A 20,203-nucleotide genomic window follows, 5' to 3' on the forward strand; every position below is an offset into this window, starting at 1 on the left:
GGAAGATCCACTAACAATCAAACTCAACCTGTGACTGCAAGAAAAAAAAATGAGTCACTTTTTTAGCATCAGTGCTAACATCACCAGGACCATTGTCCTAGGACATCTGTAAGTTAGTGGTGATGGGGAAATCCATCTGGGCTGGAAATGGGCTCTAAAAAAAGAAAAATACAAAAACAGTATGTTCCTTTATTGCTGAATTCTACTGAACTGGAAGAACAGATTTTTTTTTACCCAATGCCATTTCTTTAGAACTGACCTGCAACAATGGACTCTTTTTTTTAAAAAAAAAAAAAAAGAAGGCAGCCTCATGCATCTTTCCTTAAGTTTGCAATAGGCAAAGGAGCTGTATAAATATCATCAAATCAAAGAGATGAAATACTGAAACATCAGAAAGAAATACTGTAAGATGTTTGATTGTCTTTCACCTTTGGGTGAAAGGCAATCTGAAATACAAAACTCTATTTAAGTCATAGTGAGATGATCAGACATACATTATTGCTCAGATCATATGACTCTGATGATGATTCCTTTTATAACCAGAAAAAAATAAAGTTGCCTGTCTTGCAGAGATGAGCAGTGAAGGAAATAACCTGAGATGTGTAAGTTTTGTAATAGTTCCTCACCAGAATACAAATACTTGAGAACTATATAAACTGGACCATTAATCCTATGTATAAAGACCGAATGTCAGGATGCTAAATGTCCATGTTTGCAGAAGCTTTTTTGATAATTTCTTTGTAATTCTCTCCCATACCCCACACACATACTCTGTCTCATATTTATAATGTATTTGGGAGAAGGACATTCTAAGGCTTTATTCTCATTTATACTAGTTTTTGCTCTGCTACTCATCCCAGAAATCACTACATTTCCAATCTGATTTGGGGTTTACCGCATACACACTAAAACCAATTATATTCAGACTCCGATTGCAACACAGTGATTTGATTGTAGTTGACACCTCCTGTTTTAGCTGCTCATTCCCTTTCAACTCTTGTACATTATTTGAATTCTCACCAGCTGACTGGTACAATCTTGAACATTTTCAGCTTACACTGCACTACAGAATTGTAAAGCCATTGGGTCCAGGCATGAAAGTTACAATGATGTATGAGACTGCCAACGTAATGGCAATAGCCTGCAAGTTTGAAGCTTATTCTCTGTGTTTGTGTCCTCAGAGAAAATCACTGCAGTGCTGAGGGCCATATTTTGTGGGTTTAAGTGTTAATTAAGTGGTGTATAGGTCTCACTCTGGTTCCCTGCACAGGGGAAGCTTTTACCCTTTGAGCTAGATGAACTATTCACAGCAGTCATTTTTATTACCTCTTTTTTTTTTTTTCAGCAGTACCCCTTTTTCATCATTAGCTCTTCACAACTTCCAGCAACTTGTTTGAATGTTTCACATGAAGCTTCAAGGGCTATGAATACAAATGACATTCTATAAGCACTTCCAAGTATTCATAATTTGAATTTCAGCTTTCAAAGAAAAAAGCCTAGGTTCCTAGGACAAATAAAACACTTACCTGACTAGGTATAGGGAAGATCAGAATGTGATGCATTACTTCTCAGTGCCTCGGGTCGTCTCCCAATGATTCTTTCTGTTTCACCTTCCACCTAAAAGCAATCAGACACAAATGCCAAAATAGAGATAGGCAAATTAGCCCTTCTCAGGCTACATCGTTGACACTTAGTGCAGCTGGTAATTGCTAGGACCAAGCAGTTAATTACCTCTTTACTCTGTAGTATGTTCCTTACTCATAGAAACCTCCACAGTAACGTCACAGTGCATGGTGCCCTACACAATTCCTCCTCTACCTCAGGCTGCTATATAACAGGAAGGTTGCATACTTCCCGGACAGATTTTATGTGGCTAGGTCCACTCTCTGAAATAAATATTCAGCCTACTGTTTTCTAGTTTCATACAGAAATCAACTATTTAGGATGAGGAAGCATTTAACAGCATAACACTAAACCATGGAGCATAATTTGTGTCTTCCCAAAAGCTTTTCTTATAGCCTGTAAATCTATTCACTCTGAAGTTCTCACATTTTTTACCTCTTCTGGCTTCCAACAATTTATCACGTCTGAGCTCTCCATGAGGACTACAGCTCCTATAATTCCTTGTTGAAAACTAAATTCATATCAGGCCATCAAGTTTCATTATCCACATGAAAGGACCCCTTGCAGCAACAATGTATGTTCTCCTAACAGAAATAATTTTCCTATGACTGCCAGCATATGCATTTGTTTCCACAAATTATTGTACAAAGCATGCTGAAAAAAATTACTGAAATAATGAAATGTTGCCATTGCTCAATTTTTCATAAGGAGAAACAATAGATTTCTGTTTGCAGAAGAGTTGCATGCATACTGGTACTGGTAATCAGACTTGAATGATGTAGGAAAAACATAAGAATGTTCAGCAGTTGGGACATGGTTTCCAATGTAAAATGTAACTTTCTATCAAAAACCACCTTACCCGAACTCTCATTACAACATTCTCTTAGAAGAGAAGAAGAATTTTGTCTGTGTGATCTGTTCCACAATATAAACATTTGGTGTAGCATTTCTTGAGGTTAAATCCAGCTTCTTTGTCATGCAAAACTAGCTAGCAGACATTGATTTCAGTGCAAGTACATTTTGGATTATTAGAATCCATATGTGAGAAATGAAAATGAAAATTAAAGCTAGACTGAATCACTCTGAAATTTTAGGAAAAGGTGTATTTTTCAAAATGTTGCTTTAAATGTCTTCCTTTTTCCTTCCTACTCTCAACTAGAAGTTGGTTTGTGATAACAACTCTTCACATCATGTGCTCCTTGGACCATTGTGATAACATAAAGGCAAGTAAACTCTCAAGAGTAATAGATTCTGTTTGTGTCACATTAAGGTTGCAAAAAGCCACCCCTCACCTAATTATTTAATGCATCTATAAGTGAAAAATATATTCAGAACAAATTTGAAAAGAAGTTATTAAGGCAATCACAGATTCATAATAGTTTGGTTTTTAGCACATGGCCTGAAATGAAAAGGTTCTTACCAGAGTCTGTGTCAAAAAGCTCTCAAACAAACTGCCGGGTGGGCAAGATTAGGCACAATGTTGAATTTAGTTAATTAATTAGTTAAGCAATTTAAGAAAGAAGAGAGGAATGTAATCATCTACTCTAGTCAGACAGTAGGACAGGTCTATACGATCTTAAGCTGAAAATTTCCTGCTTGTTTTGTAAATTATAAAAATAAAATCCCAAGCAGACATTGTGACTGTCTGAGTAAAGCCCCTTTACCATCAATTTTTACTTTTATTTATGGAAGAGATAAAATATATAATAAAATAAATGTCTGCTGTTTCATGTGAAAATGTTGGAAACTGTCCATTGGAAACCTACAGCATTTGATGATTCATACTTGACCTTTTTCTGCAAGGATTAATTGTATCTCCTGCTCTGTGTTGTGTTGACATTTTACCTAACAATACCCTGCCTTTATTTGGTAGAGCAGGTTATACTGGGTTGCTATAGCTTAAAGCAGTTAAGACCTGAAACTGCAAAACTGAAAGGAAGCCAATACTGACTGGAAGACTGTAAAAGCTGTCTTAATACAAAGACTATAAATCTACAACCACCCCTCTGTAGGCGACAGGCTCTTGACCAGCTTTCACCGCTTTGCCATGGGACTTACCTGGCAGGAGGCTGGGATAATCCCCTGCCTTGGGTAACCTACAAAAATCACCATGTGCTTGAGAGTTACAGTAAGAGCCCCTTGTTGTGTGAAGGAGGGAGGTCATATGTATTGCTGAAATAATCTCTTACTTACTTCTAATCAGCTGTCCACCTGCTTGTATCTCACAGCTGAGACACTGGGGCAGGGCTTTGAAATCAGCCAGATACTGCTTGTGCATGTGATTTTGAGTGTAAAAACCTAGTCTTTCCTTGTCCATAAGTTTAAGTCATGGCATACTTTATAAATAAAATAAAGGATACTTATTCCTCACCAATATTTAAGGAGACTAAAGTATTCCCTTGCATGTAAAGGTCATACAAACTGCACGTGAACGCAGGCATGCCAGTGTACTTCAAGGTAGCTCCAAAAGTGATCCCATCCGTGGCCAAAAAAGTGGGTATGCTGGAGTTTATTTGAAAGGTAATTCAACTGGTTTCACCTTGCTTCCAATTATATAAACCAGATCTCAGTTAAAAAAAAGGAAAAAAAGCACATCTCTTATGTTCATACTCTTATGTTCATATTCATTGTTAAAACTGCCAGCTTGTGAAACTTGGCAGAATGAGCTGTGTCAGTGTTGTCATCAATGAAAAGTTCCATTAACAAAAAAAGACACATGCCCCTCAAACACAAGACCTGTTCTGTAATTCAAAACCCAAAGTGGTATGAAGAGCGTGGAACTCTGGAAGAGCTGAACCCTCTTCTCTTGCTGAATAGGAGCTCAAGATGTCTGGACTTTAAGTAGTTCATTGGGGCTGCACAGAAAAAGAACAGCTCTATTTTGTATATATTGAGGAGGAGCTTTCCCTAGATACATGTGGAGGAGGAACATGGGCAATGATTATTATTTTGACCAGACTTCGAGGAGAGTGTTCTACTGCCCTCATACAAAAATGCTTTGTCCATTCATGTAATGAAGCAGGTAACTTCTATTCATCCCTTCTACCTGCCTGTCACCATCACACAGACTTCATTCAGGCAAGCAACTGGAATAGTGGAAGAAAGGGAATTTTGTAAAATATTATATCTCCCCTCTGAAGAAAAGGCTGAAATGTTCATTCATTTCACTGGTTTAATTCTTGCAGCTGGGGAGGGGGAAGTGGGGGGAGCTAGGAGGAGAAAAAAGAAGGAATAGTTGTGTTGCAATGCTAATGAGCACGTTTACAAGACTCTGCCAGAAACTCTCTGCTTCAGCTTGCTTTTATTAGCCATTTTGGAATATGTCTTAGTTGCAGTTGCACAAAAAGCATTGTCAGGGCTTTTATACTTTCTCATTTAGAATCCTATGACATTATTTGAAGAGGGACTAGTTCTGCAGCACGTAAGCCAGGATCAGTATTGTATAATACAGCAGCTAGACTCATTTTGCAGTGTGATTACAAAACCCATCACAGTGAATTATACAGCAAGTTAAATTGGTTTCCACCTTCTGCAAAGCCAGAATATTATCTTGCACAAATAGTGTACAAATGTAGAAATAATACAAGTCCAACTTATCTCAATGATAGACTACAGAAAGCTTCCACTGCTCGCTCCATCAATACTTCCTATCTGCCGCTAACAACACCTGCTAGGTTCTGAAAGCAAATTCTTATAATGCTGAATACTCCCCTTTTTTGTTTTTTTCCCTTCCCTCAATTCCTCCCCTCCTTTTATTAAGCTTTAATTTACTAGGACATCCTGCCACTGCTAAAAACTTTCCAAATCTGAATTTTTTTTTTTTGAGTATCCTCTTTTCACTTTTCTTGATCAGAAATACTTGTGAAGGCGTGTCACTACTGAACGTTCATTAAAAAGCACCATCGCTGTCTTTGTATTTTTCAGTTTAATTTAAAATAGAGGAACAATGTTTTGATACAAATAACCCAGACTGGCCACTAGAGTTTTTCCTATGATAGGGTTTTGTATTGCTTTTAGTCATGCTTTTTTATGTATCACTTGAACCCATTCAAGTAACACTATAGTCCTCTGACTGGAAAGTAAACCACTCACATACAGTTGTTTGGGAGTTTTTCCACCTTGTTTTGTTTTTACAACACAAACAGGGTAGTAAGAGAGAAGGAAGAGAGCTTGGTGAACTATCCTGGAGTACTTCCTTGTTTCCAGTCACTGAACATCAGCTGAACCTAGCTGAAGAAGAGCTTTGTCTTAATGAAGTTACTTCCTATCATTGTGTTCACAGTATTGTAGAGCATATTAGGTGAAATGGTGTCAAGAGGGGCAGGGACAAGAGGAGAAACAAACAGCTTGATTAAGACTCAAATTATATCCCAAGAAAAACAGATACAAACCCAGACTAGCTGCTGTTTCCTACAGCTGGACAGACCTTGCAGAAACTTCCTCAGCCTGTTTATCCATTTCTAGAATTCAATGATCATGCAGGCTGTTAAAAGAATTTGCCACACACATATGTAGATCTATGTAACTGCTTGAGTATAGTGTAGCTGATTTATTTTTCTCTTTATACTAAAATCAGCAGATCCATCTCTAGCAGAGCTGTGCAAATAAAGTTATTTTGAACATACTGTTTTGCAGACATTCTGTCTGTTCCCAGATTCAGTTACTGCTGTGCTGTGACAGAGTAGATGGTATTTGGAGTTGCCATAGTGTTAAATGTTTCTCCTGTGATCAGCAGCTGCTGATTCAAATGAAAATCTTCAGCCATTTTCTCTCCTGTATATTTTAAAGTCATTTCAAATTCATCATAGACAAAGAGGTGTAAATGATACCAGGTGAAAAATGTATTGTTTCTAAATGAGCTTTCTATGATTTGGTTTCAAGGTCACAGCACACAAATAGCATCTGTTTGCAGTTCCTGTACATGTTGAAAACCTCTGGTCATCTGAGTTACAATTAGGAAACACATATATACATTCACTTCCCAGAACATATATATTTAAATGAGCTGAATTTTGTGTCTGGACAATGTCCAGGACAGAAATTTAGAAGTCCAGCTTTGTGTGTGTGTGATAATTAACTCCAGCAGTTCTGACAAATGAGTGTGTGAGACAGCTAGGTGAAGGTATTCTAGAACTACAAACATGCACATGCCTGCAGGGCTGGTGTGTCACTGAAATGTGGTGGATGGCTCCCATAGCTGGAGTGTGGGATTTGTTGGGTACAAGCTCTTTAGGAAAGACAGGCAGGGGAGGAGGGGAGAGGATGTGGCCCTCTACATCAAAGACCAACTGGAGTCAATGGGGCTCCACCTGAGGATAGAAGAAGATGTGTCAGAGAGCTCATGGGTGAGGATAAAAGGAAAAGCAAGGGAAGGTGACATCATAGTGAGGTCTGCTACAGGCCACCTGACCAAGACCAAGGGGATGAGGCCCTCTATAAACAGATAGGAGCAGCTTTGTGTTCACAAGCCCTGGTCCTCATGGGAGTTTTCAACCACCCTTCAAACCCAAACCATTCTACAAACCAATGGGACTCTAAGGTGCATGGCACTTGTAAAACATTTTGAGAGTTTAATTCTCAAATTTATCAGTATTAACAATTCTAATTTAATGCATTTTCCTTGTCACTTGCAGTGAATCAATTGCTAATTAAATACTGTGAAAAAGATGAATTACCATTTCACATGCTTAAAAGGAATGTCGCTAGTATGTCTAAATCTAGACGTGAAATATAGAACGGGGCAGTTCAAATCCCTATAAATATAATTGTTATTCAAAACAATTTCATACTGAATAATTATGTTGTCAAAAAAAGGGTAAGTACTGGAAAACTCCAATGATCAACATTTAACCCTTTAACATGTATTGGTATAAATTTTATATTCAAATTACAGAAAAGTAGTTTGCAGAATGAATCATTTCCCTGGACAGGAATGACTTCAAGAAATAGCACACTGCTATTGATACATTACAAACTGATTAGTTTTTTTTTTTTGGTCCCTTTTGCATTGTAGATGTTCATGTTTAAAATCTGAATAAATGCACAATTTACAGCTGTGCCCAGCAATGGTAGCTACCATCTCTTTTTGACTGACAATGATGAGATTTCTGGCATGCTTTGCCTCTCCTACAGTGCCAGTGATGGGATTTTTTTTCCTGAAATCTTATTACTGAATGCACTGTCATGGTCTCACATGGAACTTTCATTCAAAAGGGCAATCAAAAGGTTATCCATTTGTGAGTTTTCCTACAAAAGAGCTTTGCAAAACTCTACAGTATATGCCTATACCTCATAGCCAGAGCTACTTGTCCTAAATGGTTATGCGACTGTAGGCAGAAATATGATTCGTACCTCACAGCACCTTCCTTTACTCCCAGGATTGGGATGCCAACTAGAAATGGGCTCAGTCTAAGTTCCAAATCAAACTTTTACATTTACACTAACTTTTAGCTTTGGCATGGCACTGCAGAACACTCTGGCACTCGGTGCAAGTGATTAGTAAGAAAGGGTGCGGCTGATTATAGTCTGTTACAGAAATACATTTGATTTCATTGAAATCTTGAAGACTGCTGCTTTACTGTCTGTAGATTACTTCCCTGCTTGTACTATTGTTAAAAAAGTTATTTAGAGGTTTGTTTTTTGTTTTTTTAATGTAGTATAACTTCGATGAATTGGACACTTCATTAATTTCAATAAAACCTTTACAATACATCTAGAAGTTGTGTCGGCATATTGGTTGTCCACAAACTGCAGCCATTAAAACCAGCCACGCTGCAGCTAAAGTGAAGCAAATGCTTCCATTTGAAAATACAGGCAAAACTGGAGGTGATCCATTAAGACATTTTTGTTTGCAGAACAAACATCACTGAGGAGCTTAAGGAGAGGAGGTTGTTTTTACTAGCAATACTTGAACAAAAAAAAAGCATGAGGTTATTTCTCAGCACAGCGCAGTGATTAGACACACATAACTCCCATGGTCACAGCCTGCTGCATATCTAATTCTGCAAACGCTGTCAAAAACTGCTTCAAACATTATCCTTTTTTATTTTGACTGCAGTCAACTAATAAATAAATTAATTTGAAGGAACTACATTCCTCAACAAACTGTGAAGGTATTCAGGCAGATTCCTTTCTGTGGTGTGCAGGTGAAACTGAAAGAAAAGCAATAACAAGAGAAGTATTTATAAAAATATATTTCACAAAGTAGGAAACAATACAGGAGTTTCTCTGAATACAATACACGGAGTAAATAAACAAACAATAATATAGCTTCCAAACAAAGTAGAAAATTAAAATGATTTGCATGTAATACGTAGTTTTATTATACAATTGCTACTTCTAAATGGCAAGTTTGCATTACAAATTGAGTATGCTTGCAGCTTCTAGTGTTGTTCTTTCTCTGTGTGCAAGAGCCCTGGTGCATCACTATGAATATTATAGAAAAGAAATGCTAATAACATAAGCAGTAAAATTATGTACACACTGGTTCCTGCTCTAATACAGTGGAGAACTATAAGCATGTTTTTGTTTTACTGTACTGTGTTATGTGTGGATTTCTAAAAGTCTATAGTTTAAATATTCACATGAACCAGTTTACTTCCAGCTGTTTGTGCTTGTATTAAAAACACCAGGTACTAGATTTATAGAAGAAGATATAAAACTGTCAAAAGTTTTCTCTGGGAAATTTTTATTCCTGCCAGCATTCTCTTAAAATTCAGCTACTGCAAATGGATAGGTTACTGCTTGAACGTCAAACAATTTGTCATTTTTCTTTTCAAAATGTACATGTATTAAACATTCATTATATATAGAAAAAAAAAACCAACCCAAACCAAACAAACAAAAAAGAAACCAAAAAAGAAAAATCTAACAGATATAATTTAGTTTTCTTCATAAGTTTACTCTATAGATTATGAGTTTTAATAAATAAAAGCAGTAATGGACATCAATAAAATACTTATTTCCAAGATTAAACAAATAAATTCGATCTTTAGCAATAAAATCAGCAGTTCTTTCACATATGTAAGTCCATTCACTTTCACAGTTTCCTTTCAGAAGACGAAGCACAGGATTGATCCTTCTTCTAGAAAAAAAAGATCCTTTTGTCAAGCAAGGTTTTATAGCCCTGCCTCTGAATCTCTGCACATTAGTAGGATTTATTACCCATCACTGGAATGGATTAAGAACATGTGAATATTTTAAGGCTTGACACAATATTTAAAGATGATACTCAGTCTGTGGTTACATGGCCAACAATTACTGTATGTACAATGTATGGTCACTGCACAGCAGAAGCCAGTAGGAATTTACAATGCTATTTGTATTCAGCATTGCTAAGAAGACCAAGATATTGCTTTTAACATTTCTGTGGCAGGATCTTTGTTGGCAATGCAGAAACAAACGATAAGCTTTACACATACTGGCAGGAGCTACTGTTCAACAGCAAAATCCCTGCAAGTCCATTTTCTAAGAAAGCACCAATTTCTTTTTGTTCTTTTCAATTCACTGAAGATAATCAAAGATCCCAATCTCCATCTTCAGAGTGGTCAAGTGAATATCAAATATCCAAAGACTTCTAGACACTCCACATACTTTACTTTACACTCCACAAGACTTAACCTCCTAACATATACTTTTTTTATTTTTTTGGTTCAACATTACAATGTAGTTGATTTTATAGATGACTGGCGCTAAACTTGCCTCTAAAACAAAAAGCCACATTAGTCTTAACTAACAGCAGTGGCCCTAGAATATTACATGTTCGTTAAGTCAACAGTGAAAAAGTTTGTGATCCACTGTCAAGTTTCTTTGTCGCTTTCTCCAACTGAGTACAGTTCTCCAAGTCTTTTAAAGCGAGGACCCCATTCGCTGAGGTAGTCAAAATTCTGATCTGAGTCTGATGCAGAGGACTCCAAGGAGCTAAGGGAACCAGCCGCTGACCCTCTTCCTTCATAGCCATAAATCTGGATAGAGTCGTATGGTGGAGCTGTGGGATCGTTATCAGCTTCATGAAGCCTTACATTAATAAATTCATCAACATCAACACCATTAGGAACAGGTGCAAGACCCTGCCTGGGCATAAACTGCAGATCAGGTTTAATATCCTTACGAGGCAAAAATCCATTAATTCCATCGGGATTTTGCAAAGTTGCAATGTCAAAAGCTTCTGTGTCTTCTTCTCCACCTCCTTCATCATCATAGCGAATAATATTTTCCCTCACATCTTCATCATCTTTGATGATTAGAGGCTCATTCTTATGTCGCCTTAGTGTCACAAACAGCACCACAATGACTGCAAAGAAAGCATCACAGGCTCATTAGGTAAAAACTTCCAGTCAAAGCACTACAGGGTAAGCACAGCTGTGGAAGGTGGTAGGTTGTAAGGGTAATAAGGATAGTGGAAAGCTAAAACCCCTGTATCTCCAACCCCATTCAAATGGCAAAAATTGGATCAGAACACCTCTAGTTAATTCTCTGCTTTTCCACCCTCTTCTTTACATTGGAAGCCCAATTTGATACAAGCAGTAAGGATATGCACACTTCCATTTTTGAGCCTTTACTTTAGATAACTTTTCCCTTTGGAAAAGCTACAAACCTAGGTGAAGCCAAGCTACCATCATGCATTGAACGTAGCCTATAATGATCTAGATTATGGATGGAGTTTTCTGGAATTAGAGGGTGTTTTTTCTGAAAACACAGGCCTGATGATAGAAGGAAATTGGCATTGTCTTTTATGTGTTGTAACAGGCACACTATATAACTGAAAAGAGAATGAAACAGTAAGGGAGAAAGAAAGAGCTTAGATACATCAGTTTGAGTATCATAGACAGATGCATAAAAAGCTCTAAATTGGTTATGCTGTTGTTTTTGTGGCTTAATGCTGAAAACTCAGTTACTGATGTAAATCTCAGTTACAAAGTGAAGCTGCAAAGTGCAGAAATAGGCCTCTTCCTTCACTGTTTTCTCCCCCACTTAATGTCATATACAAATGTTGTGTGTTTTATTAAAATATTCAGTGCTTTTTATCTTGTGAAACTGTAATGTCTCTTGTGTCTCTACAATCCAGAATAAATACATACAAGTCCTAAAATTATAGAATGGTTTGTGTTGGAAGGGACCTTAAAGATCATCTAGTTCCAACCCTGCTGCCATGGGCAGGGACACCTTCCACTAGATCAGGTTGCTCAAGGCCCTGCCCAAACTGGCCCTGAATACCTCCAAGGAGGAAGCATCTACAACCTCCCTGGGCAACTTGTTCCAATGTCTCACCACCCTCACTATAAATAAGTTCTTCCTAATATGCAGACTAAATCTCCCCTCTTCCAGCTTGAAGCCATTGTCCCTCGTCCTATCACTAGAAGCCCTTGTAAAAAGTCCCTTTCCAGCTCTCCTGTGGCCCCCTTCGTGTACTGCAAGACCATGTAAGGTCTCCCCAGAGTCTTCTCTTCTCTTCTCCAGATACAAGAAATCCATTTTCTGTATATTGTGTTCACCTTGCAGTATAACATACTTGATTTGATTTTCAGTTTCATATTCTGTAGCTGCTTCAGATTGGGACTTTGCTTTCAGTGCTTTTGGTCAGCTCTTAGTACAGTAGGGATGCAGCCCTGACAGATCTCTCGGTACTGCTGCACATTACTTTGTCCTTCTCTGTGACTTCCTTGCTTGCAACCACCCAGGAACCAGAACCATTTGTAACATCAGGCTGTGAACTGAATACATACCTAGCAGCAAAATGATGCAGGCTAATATTGCAATGAGGGCTCCCATGCTGAGTCCAATGGGCAGGACGTATGCTTCGACGTTACAGGACTGGACAATGCCATCGCTGCTGCAACCACAGACCCGAATGGTCAGAGTGCTGGTGCTGCTCATGGGAGGATTCCCACTGTCACTGATTATGATTGGCAGGAGGTAAACTTCTTGCTTCTGCCTGCTGAATCCACTGTGCTTTGCCAATATGCTGAGAGTGTTATCTGGAAAAGGGAAAAGGTGCGTTTTTCACGATGTAGAATAACTGCTAAACCCACAGCAGTGCCTTCAGAAAACCTCTGTACAAACACATTTGCACTTTATTAAACTCATTATACCGGCTGCACCTGACACAGAAATCCTTCCCCTTTCTGTCTGGCTGCCCCAAATAACTGGGTGCAACACAGTCATTGTCTTGTGTTATGTGGTGTGATCATGGCAACCCCTCATTTTCTTCTCTTCTTCTTTTCCCATCATGACTCATCACTGTTTTCTAAGTCATAAAACTTCAACTAGTACAACAAAGAGAGCAATGAAATGCTGAAGTAACTCAAACTTAATAAAGCACATCCATCAATTAAAGCAAGTGTTCCATGCATTGTAGACAGCAAATGCTGTAAAAGATTCTTGGGGTTTTATTATTAATAAGCAATATAAAGACAAAGGAAAAGCTGAATGTATTAAAAGTTGTAGGCCTATTTTTTGGTAATCTAAACATTTATTGGCCCTCAATAATGAAAACAGAATAAACCAGAGCAGAATATGTCTCTTATGAAGGCAGCCAGAAGAAAGGAGTCTAGGACATTCTTACCTCTAAACACATATATGCAGATACTAAATTTTGGAAACAGACAGGAGCATTCTGACTACTATAAAGAAATTTTTACATCCAAACCAGTATTTTAAAATGCAATATTATATTCTTGTTGTCCTTCTTAGTAAGGATGCATACTAATAAGGAATAAAGTTAAAAAATATGATTACAGAATGAAACATTTCTAAACTTTTATCATGTCCTCAACAGACATCAAGATATCAATCAGTAGATAACTCCTACATTTAATTCCTTACTGCCATAAAACAAGAAATGAAGAAAGATTATTTGATATTTAAGCACATGGGGCAATTGTCTCATAAAGGAGAACAAAGAAGTCTTGTTTTACCATTCAATGATGAAGAAATTTAATTTCGAGTAGTTCCATTCTGAAGTTGAGTCTTTGATTTTGCAGCCTTTCTGTATCCCTTCCATAGTGGAAGCACCTACCAATCACACTTCAGCTTTTACTGTAAAGGTTCTTAATATATATGACAGGCTATATAATCATTTCAGCACTTTTCTTAGCATTTAGAGTTCATAACATGAAGATCAAACTAAATATCAGCTACTTTATAAAGCAGTATAGACATGGCTATTTCATAATACCTTTGCAGAACAAAAAGTATTCTTAATGATTTTTCTTTCCAGAAATCCTGATTTTTTTATCTATTCAAGTTAGAAACAGTCACATCAAAGCTGATGGCACCCTGGAGCTGAATAAATTGTCTAGTCCTTCCTTGTGCTCTTTTTAAAATTAAAGGAAGCATACATGTTTACTGAAGATAAATTTCAGGTATAAGCTCTTAAGAATTCTGACAACTCAAATAGGACCAAACTCCTTGATGATACTCTGTGTGCTGTGTGCCACTATGATGGTGGAAAAGTCAAGTATGTTTTGAGTCAATGATTAGCAGACATTTAGAATTAAGCAAAAAACCTTCACTTCTCCTTCTTAGTTGAGTGTGTCAGATTTCAGCACGTGTGAAAATTAAACCACTTCCACTGTCATGCTTGCTCTCTAGCTGAACTGCAAGGAACAAAGGGAAATGTTATGTTAGTTAAATAATACTGCAGCTAAGATATCCTGAATACCAGTGTGTGTGGCTTTACCAGGGTGACTACCACACCTAATGTAATGTGTAAAATGTACACTTTTTAGTGCTCTTTTCCTCCTGCACACCTCCACCCCTCCTTTTCAAACACTGAAAAATACAATTCTTTGGCTTCCTCCTGCAAAATTAAAAATACCTCACTACAAATTGAATCCTTAATCCTTTTGCTTTAACAGTTCAAAGGAGAAAAAAAACTATGAGGCTCAATTTCCAGCTCTTTGTGACAAATCCCACTCAGAAGTGTCACATCTGTAGTCATTTATTAAGAACTCTAGAGACTTTTACAGCTATATTACTCAGTGACTTCTTGTGCTCTAGAAATCTGTACTGATCCAGACTGTTGCTTCCTATAAGCTTGCTCCAGTTCTCCTCTGTCTAAGATGGAGGAAAGGACTCATATGCAAAAAAGGTAAGACACCTGCTTCAAGAAGAAATGAAAAAAAGAAGCTGCTCTTGTTGGTGACAGCTTCAGATCCCTCCCATCTTTCTGACACATTCACTGCTACTCTGCCTGGTTCAGAAAATTCTAATAAGCCAGAATTGGAGAGTAAAAAAAAAGTTAAAAGGAAGGATAGTATAAAGAGAAAAAAATAGAAGAAGGCAGAAAAAAGGAGAGAGGAAGGAGGAGGAATGGAGAAAATAAAGTGTCCATTTCTGCCATTCGGTGAAGCTATGCTGAGTATAAGAGACTGCTTGGTACCAGTAAGAGTTATTAATTCAAGTTCAAAAGACATGAGAGAAAAGATAAGCAAGATATTTGGGACATCAGCTGAACTATTTAAGTGTAAAAGAAGTTACAATGGTTGAATAGTTAGTACTATGTAAGAGGAGATGCAAGGCAACGAGAGAAGAGAATAAAGAGGGGGGTTTTCTTTAAAACTGCTAAGACTCCAGTTGAATTTGTTCTATCCAGGAAGAAATTTGCAATCAGAAGCAGTCGGTAGAATAAGGAAAAGGAAATGACCAAACTGTTTTGCCAGTGATGGCAAACACTTAAACTTGCCTTTGTTCAGCAAAAAGTATACCTTGGTGTTGGTGGAGATGTGACTCATGAGTCTTCGAAGAACAATGACTCTCTAACTGACATTTTAGTTGGCTCCTGGAACTTCAAAATATAACCTGGCAGCTGATTAGCAATCAGCTTCATTTATCTAATTTGCTTTCTCTTTGTGGACACTCCCCTTGCCCACAGATAACAAAACAGAGGGAATCTCTTCTAGGAACAACCTCCAGCACTGCTGCATGAATTAACTTGGCAGCAGGTGCTCAGCAGGAGGGTGGACAATCACTTTCCACTCATCTTTCCAATTAACCCACTGATCCTTCATTACAGCACTGTTCAGGTTATTTATTTATTCATGTTACTTTTAGCCAAACAAGGACAATTACATGCAAGGAAAAAAAAATATAACTTTTCTCTGTTCATAAAGCTCTGAGTTAACCTACCACAGGCAAGAGAAACACAAAGTCTTTACCTCCAGTCAATGAGGGATATTCAGTGGGTACTTTGCCACTCTCAATCAAATCTGGACTCTGTGAATTCTGTACCCTTCTATGAGGGGGAAGGGATTGAAGAAGTTCATTAAAATGCCAGAGACCTCTTAAATGCCATTTCATTGATAGTCTACCAACCTCACAGGATTGCCTAGGAACTGTGTTCTGTCCTGCGGGCTCAAGGAATAGTGTAAGATAAGGGATCTCAATTATTAACTTGTCAAAAATTTGTGCATGAGAGTAACACAGCACCAGAAATACATAATTACAATTTAGATCTGTAGCTCATTTTTACCTTTTATAAAACAATACCAAATCAGTCATTACTGGGTGACTCTCAGTGTTTGAAGTTTACAAACAGATTTAAACAACCCTGAAAGAGAGTGTTATGGGAATAGCTCCCTCACAGCTGGAACAAAGAATGACAATGCAGAAAGTCTTTACAAGATGTCCAGTGTGATTTCTGGACAAAAGGAGTTTGAATAATCCTAACCAAGGACATGCTTACTACAGGGCCAAGTGCTTCCTGCAGATTCCCAACTGGTCTCAGGGCCCCTTCAGCTTTTTTGAGGTTCTTGGATGAAAGATTTTGAGAAAAAGTATCTGTAATAATTTTAATACAAAGCCACTCTTGTATTTGCTAGGTATGAGCAACTTTCGTGGGACCGACATCAATCTGGATGAGAAATTAGGAAGCAGAAGTCAACTTCTTCGTCTTCCACTTTGTAAAAGAATGCATTTTGCAATTTTAAGTCAGACAATAAAATGACAGAAGTAAAAAACCCCACAAACCTGAAGCAGTCAGTTTACATCCGAGTGTCATTTCCTCTGCACATATTATTGCAATTCCTTAATTCCCTCACGGTTCTCTTTAATATATTGAGATCAGTGGACTTCCCTGCTGGGTAACCTTACACCTACATAGCTCTTTTCTGTCTTTCTTTTTTTCCATCCCTTTTATAATGTTCTCAGAAGGATCAAATCATTAATGGTATTAAGGACTTTGTGGTAGAAATTGTTATCTATTCCGGATATGTTACTTATGCAAAGAAAGAATTTTAAGTGGAAGCTTTACAGCTGGAAGCACAAGAATGCCAGAGATCTGTTTCTTCATGTTTATTAGAGCTTGCTTTTTTTGGTATACTTTTTACTCTAAACCAGGTTCTTTGTAATACAGAGTCCTTTGGCACAAGTAGAAAAGCAGCAATCTCCTTACTGTGGTATTTCCTGCTTTTTTGATAATAGATAGACAAGAACAGCTCATTCATTTCCTTACTCAATTCAGAAGTGGCAGCTATTCTCACATAAAAATCTTGAAATATCAGAGTAATTGAGTTATTATCATGAAGGTTTCAGTGGAAACTACCAAAGCAGAGGCAGAAAGCCCAAACTGGATGGCATTCTCAGAAATGCTAGCTGTGTAATATTTAGCAGTCACCTGCAGATGAACTAGAAGAGAACATTCAAGAGAATGCTAGGAGAGCATTTCAGCTTTTGCATAACTTCATTCACACGTGTGCCTGCTTGTAATATTTACTATTCAGTACTGGAGGTGTTACAATGCTAAACACAGATCTTCCTTTTTTTTTTTTTTTCTTCAAAATTCAAACCTAACAACAGAAAAATAGCAAAATACCAGGGAAGACTCCCATCCCCGTTTTAGAGATTTGGAACTAAGGAAGTTGTCCAAAGTCACAGAGATCTCTCAAAAAGTCTCTGTATACATTCCGTGAACAGTAAACCATACTGCAATCATTATTCTTTTGGATATTTTGTTAGTAGTACTTCCCTTTCTATGAAAGGATTTACAAACCAAACACATTTAATTGGTAGCATCACACTGAAGAACCAAGACCAATGAATGCAGCCCCAACAATCCACTATTCATAGTTCCACATAGTAGCTCTCTGTCAAATTAGAATCATAGAATCATTAAGGTTGGAAAAGATCACTAAGATCATCAAATCCAACCTTCAACCCAACACTTCCATTACCACTTCCTCATATCCAAATTAAACTTCCTTTGGCACAGCTTGAGGCCATTACCTCTTGTCCCATCATCAGTTACTCGAGAGAAGAGGCCAACATCAGCCTCACTGCAATCTATTCTCAGGTGTAGAAAGCTATAAGCTCCCCTCTTAGCCTCCTCTTCCTCAGGCTGAACAATCCCAGCTCCCTCATCCTCTCCTTGTAAGACATACCTTCCAAACTTAACTGTTTTGATATTATCTTTTGTTCTCATAATTACAAAAGCAGGGGGCAAGAATATTCATGGCAATGACCAGAAAAGACAACTGAGAGCATACCCTCATCACAGAATCATAGAATCAACCAGGTTGGAAGAGACCTCCAAGATCATGCAGTCCAACTGATCACTCAGCCCTAAGCAATCAACCAGACCATGGCACTAAGTGCCTCACCCAGTCTCCTCTTGAATGCCTCCAGCGATGGCAACTCCACCACCTCCCTGGACAGCACATTCCAATGGGCAACCACCCTCTCTGTGAAGAACTTCCTCTTAGTATCAGTGTCATGTTGCAAAAGAACACCATTCATTGAGGGGCCCTGAGCTGGAACACTGATCTGTATGTTTCAGATTACCTTTAAATACAAGTTAGAAGCATCAGTTTCATGCTTCTAAAAGAACACAGTTGAAATGCAGCTGAAACGCTTTGAGAGGTACATCTCTGTTTATGTAAGACAGGGTTTTTGCTTGTTTTTTTTTTTGTTTTGTTTCTGCCTTAGGCTGTAACACTTTTTAAAGGAATAACTGATTAAGAGGGGACAGTTTGGGGTTTGCATTTTATAAAGTGCCAATCATTAGGAGATGAAAGTAATTTGAACAGGGATGTGCACACCAAACATTCTTATGAGAAGTCATCTCTATATATATATATATATGGTAATATAGATACTGACACTGACAATGTGTAATATTTTACACATGTATTACAAGATTGTCCTTTGTGACTGTCAGACAAAATTCTGTTGAACAGCAGTTTACAGGGGAGATGACCCTTTGCCTAATCTGTATGGTAAAGGCATAAATGTTCTATTTGAGTCAAAGGCGTATAAAATAATCTGAAAATAAAAAGATGCCATTTTTATAGCATCTTTGGTCTGATTTATGAGAGCCAAACCATATGGGCAATGAAGCATTTTGCAGGTAGTTCAAACTGACCTGCTTTTCACGAATGTCAAAAATTTGCAATGTCTTCAAAAAAGCAGATTGATGACTGCTATCAAATTTGATAGCAGACATCAGGTTTGAAAGGGAAAAAAAAAAAGCATTTTTGTGCTATAAAAATTCAGCTGGAGGATCAAACTGTCTCTTCTGCACCATGGTAAGTCACAAGCCCTACTAACATACTTGATGGCAATACACTAAACATTCCTGACACATTAGCAAACACCAGAATGGATTTTTATTGTTCTAGAGGCTTGGACTTTCTGGAATCCCTTAAAAAAATCAGTAAGAACACTGGGAAAGTTGTATTTAATGGGATAAAATATACTGCTGAAGAGAAAAGTTGGATAATGTCACGGGTTTTGTGTATATATTAGTTTTTATTTAGTTAGTTAGTTAGCTATTTTTAACCAATTGGCCTAAGTAATAACAGCTTATGCCAGAACTGCTGAATCAACTAATTAAATTAAAGAAATAAATAAAAGGCAACCAAAAACCAAACCAAAAAACCTCTAAACACATTTCCAGGTCATGTATTCCTTTGCAGAAATAAGTAAAAGTGCTGCTGGGAAGCCAAGTAATATTGAACCATGTATAAGAATGCTAAAATTCCTTGGAAAGGGGAATAACCATGTTAATATTACTGTGATGCAGAACTTACAGTAAATAAATCCCTTGGCAGAATAAAAAACCCAGGACAAATTAATAGCAAAGGGATGGAGTAAGCATTTCCCCCTCCCTTTTTCCTCTTAAAACTGTGAACTTTAGATAATAGTCTGGATAATTTCTAGTTCTATTCCTTTGGAAAAGTCTGAACTTTAGATAATTGTCTCTTAAGTATTCTAAAACTTTCCTTTGACCTTTAGTCCAGCAGAGCTATAATCAAATGCATCTATATGGTCACTTGCAGTCTAGCAGCAACTGTTACATTTTGTACCTTGGTTTTTTAACCCACTGAAGGAAGGATAGAAAATCCCTGCTGATGAAATAATGATGCAGAAGTATGCAGTGAGTCCAAAACAATGCTGGTGGTGGGGTTTTTTTATTACTAATAGGGAAGAGAAATAATTATGACACAGAGCCTCTCTCTCTTCTTAATTTACAGAAAGATATGGCAAGTCAAAGCAGGAAACTTTGACATCTGGATCTGTTTAAGCTACACAGTTAGCACAGTTGTCAGAAACGTAGCCAACATACCTGATTTTAATCTTGCCTGCT

General features: G+C 37.5%; 1 protein-coding gene across 4 annotated transcripts in view; it reads right to left on the bottom strand.

The window, feature by feature from the left end:
* Positions 1–10,421: 10,421 nt before the first annotated feature.
* CDH8 (cadherin 8) overlaps positions 10,422–20,203 on the bottom strand; it is a 144,584-nt gene continuing 134,802 nt past the window's right edge. For all 4 annotated transcript variants that reach the window (XM_054389749.1, XM_054389748.1, XM_054389750.1 and 1 more), the window contains 2 exons: positions 12,348–12,599; positions 10,422–10,915 (listed from right to left, as the gene is read on the bottom strand). In XM_054389749.1, the coding sequence (XP_054245724.1) occupies positions 10,422–10,915; positions 12,348–12,599 (746 nt within the window). The remainder of the gene's footprint in view (positions 10,916–12,347; positions 12,600–20,203) is intronic.

Source organism: Indicator indicator, chromosome 19 (genome assembly GCF_027791375.1).
Source record: "Indicator indicator isolate 239-I01 chromosome 19, UM_Iind_1.1, whole genome shotgun sequence".
Classification (NCBI taxonomy): Eukaryota; Metazoa; Chordata; class Aves; order Piciformes; family Indicatoridae; genus Indicator; species Indicator indicator.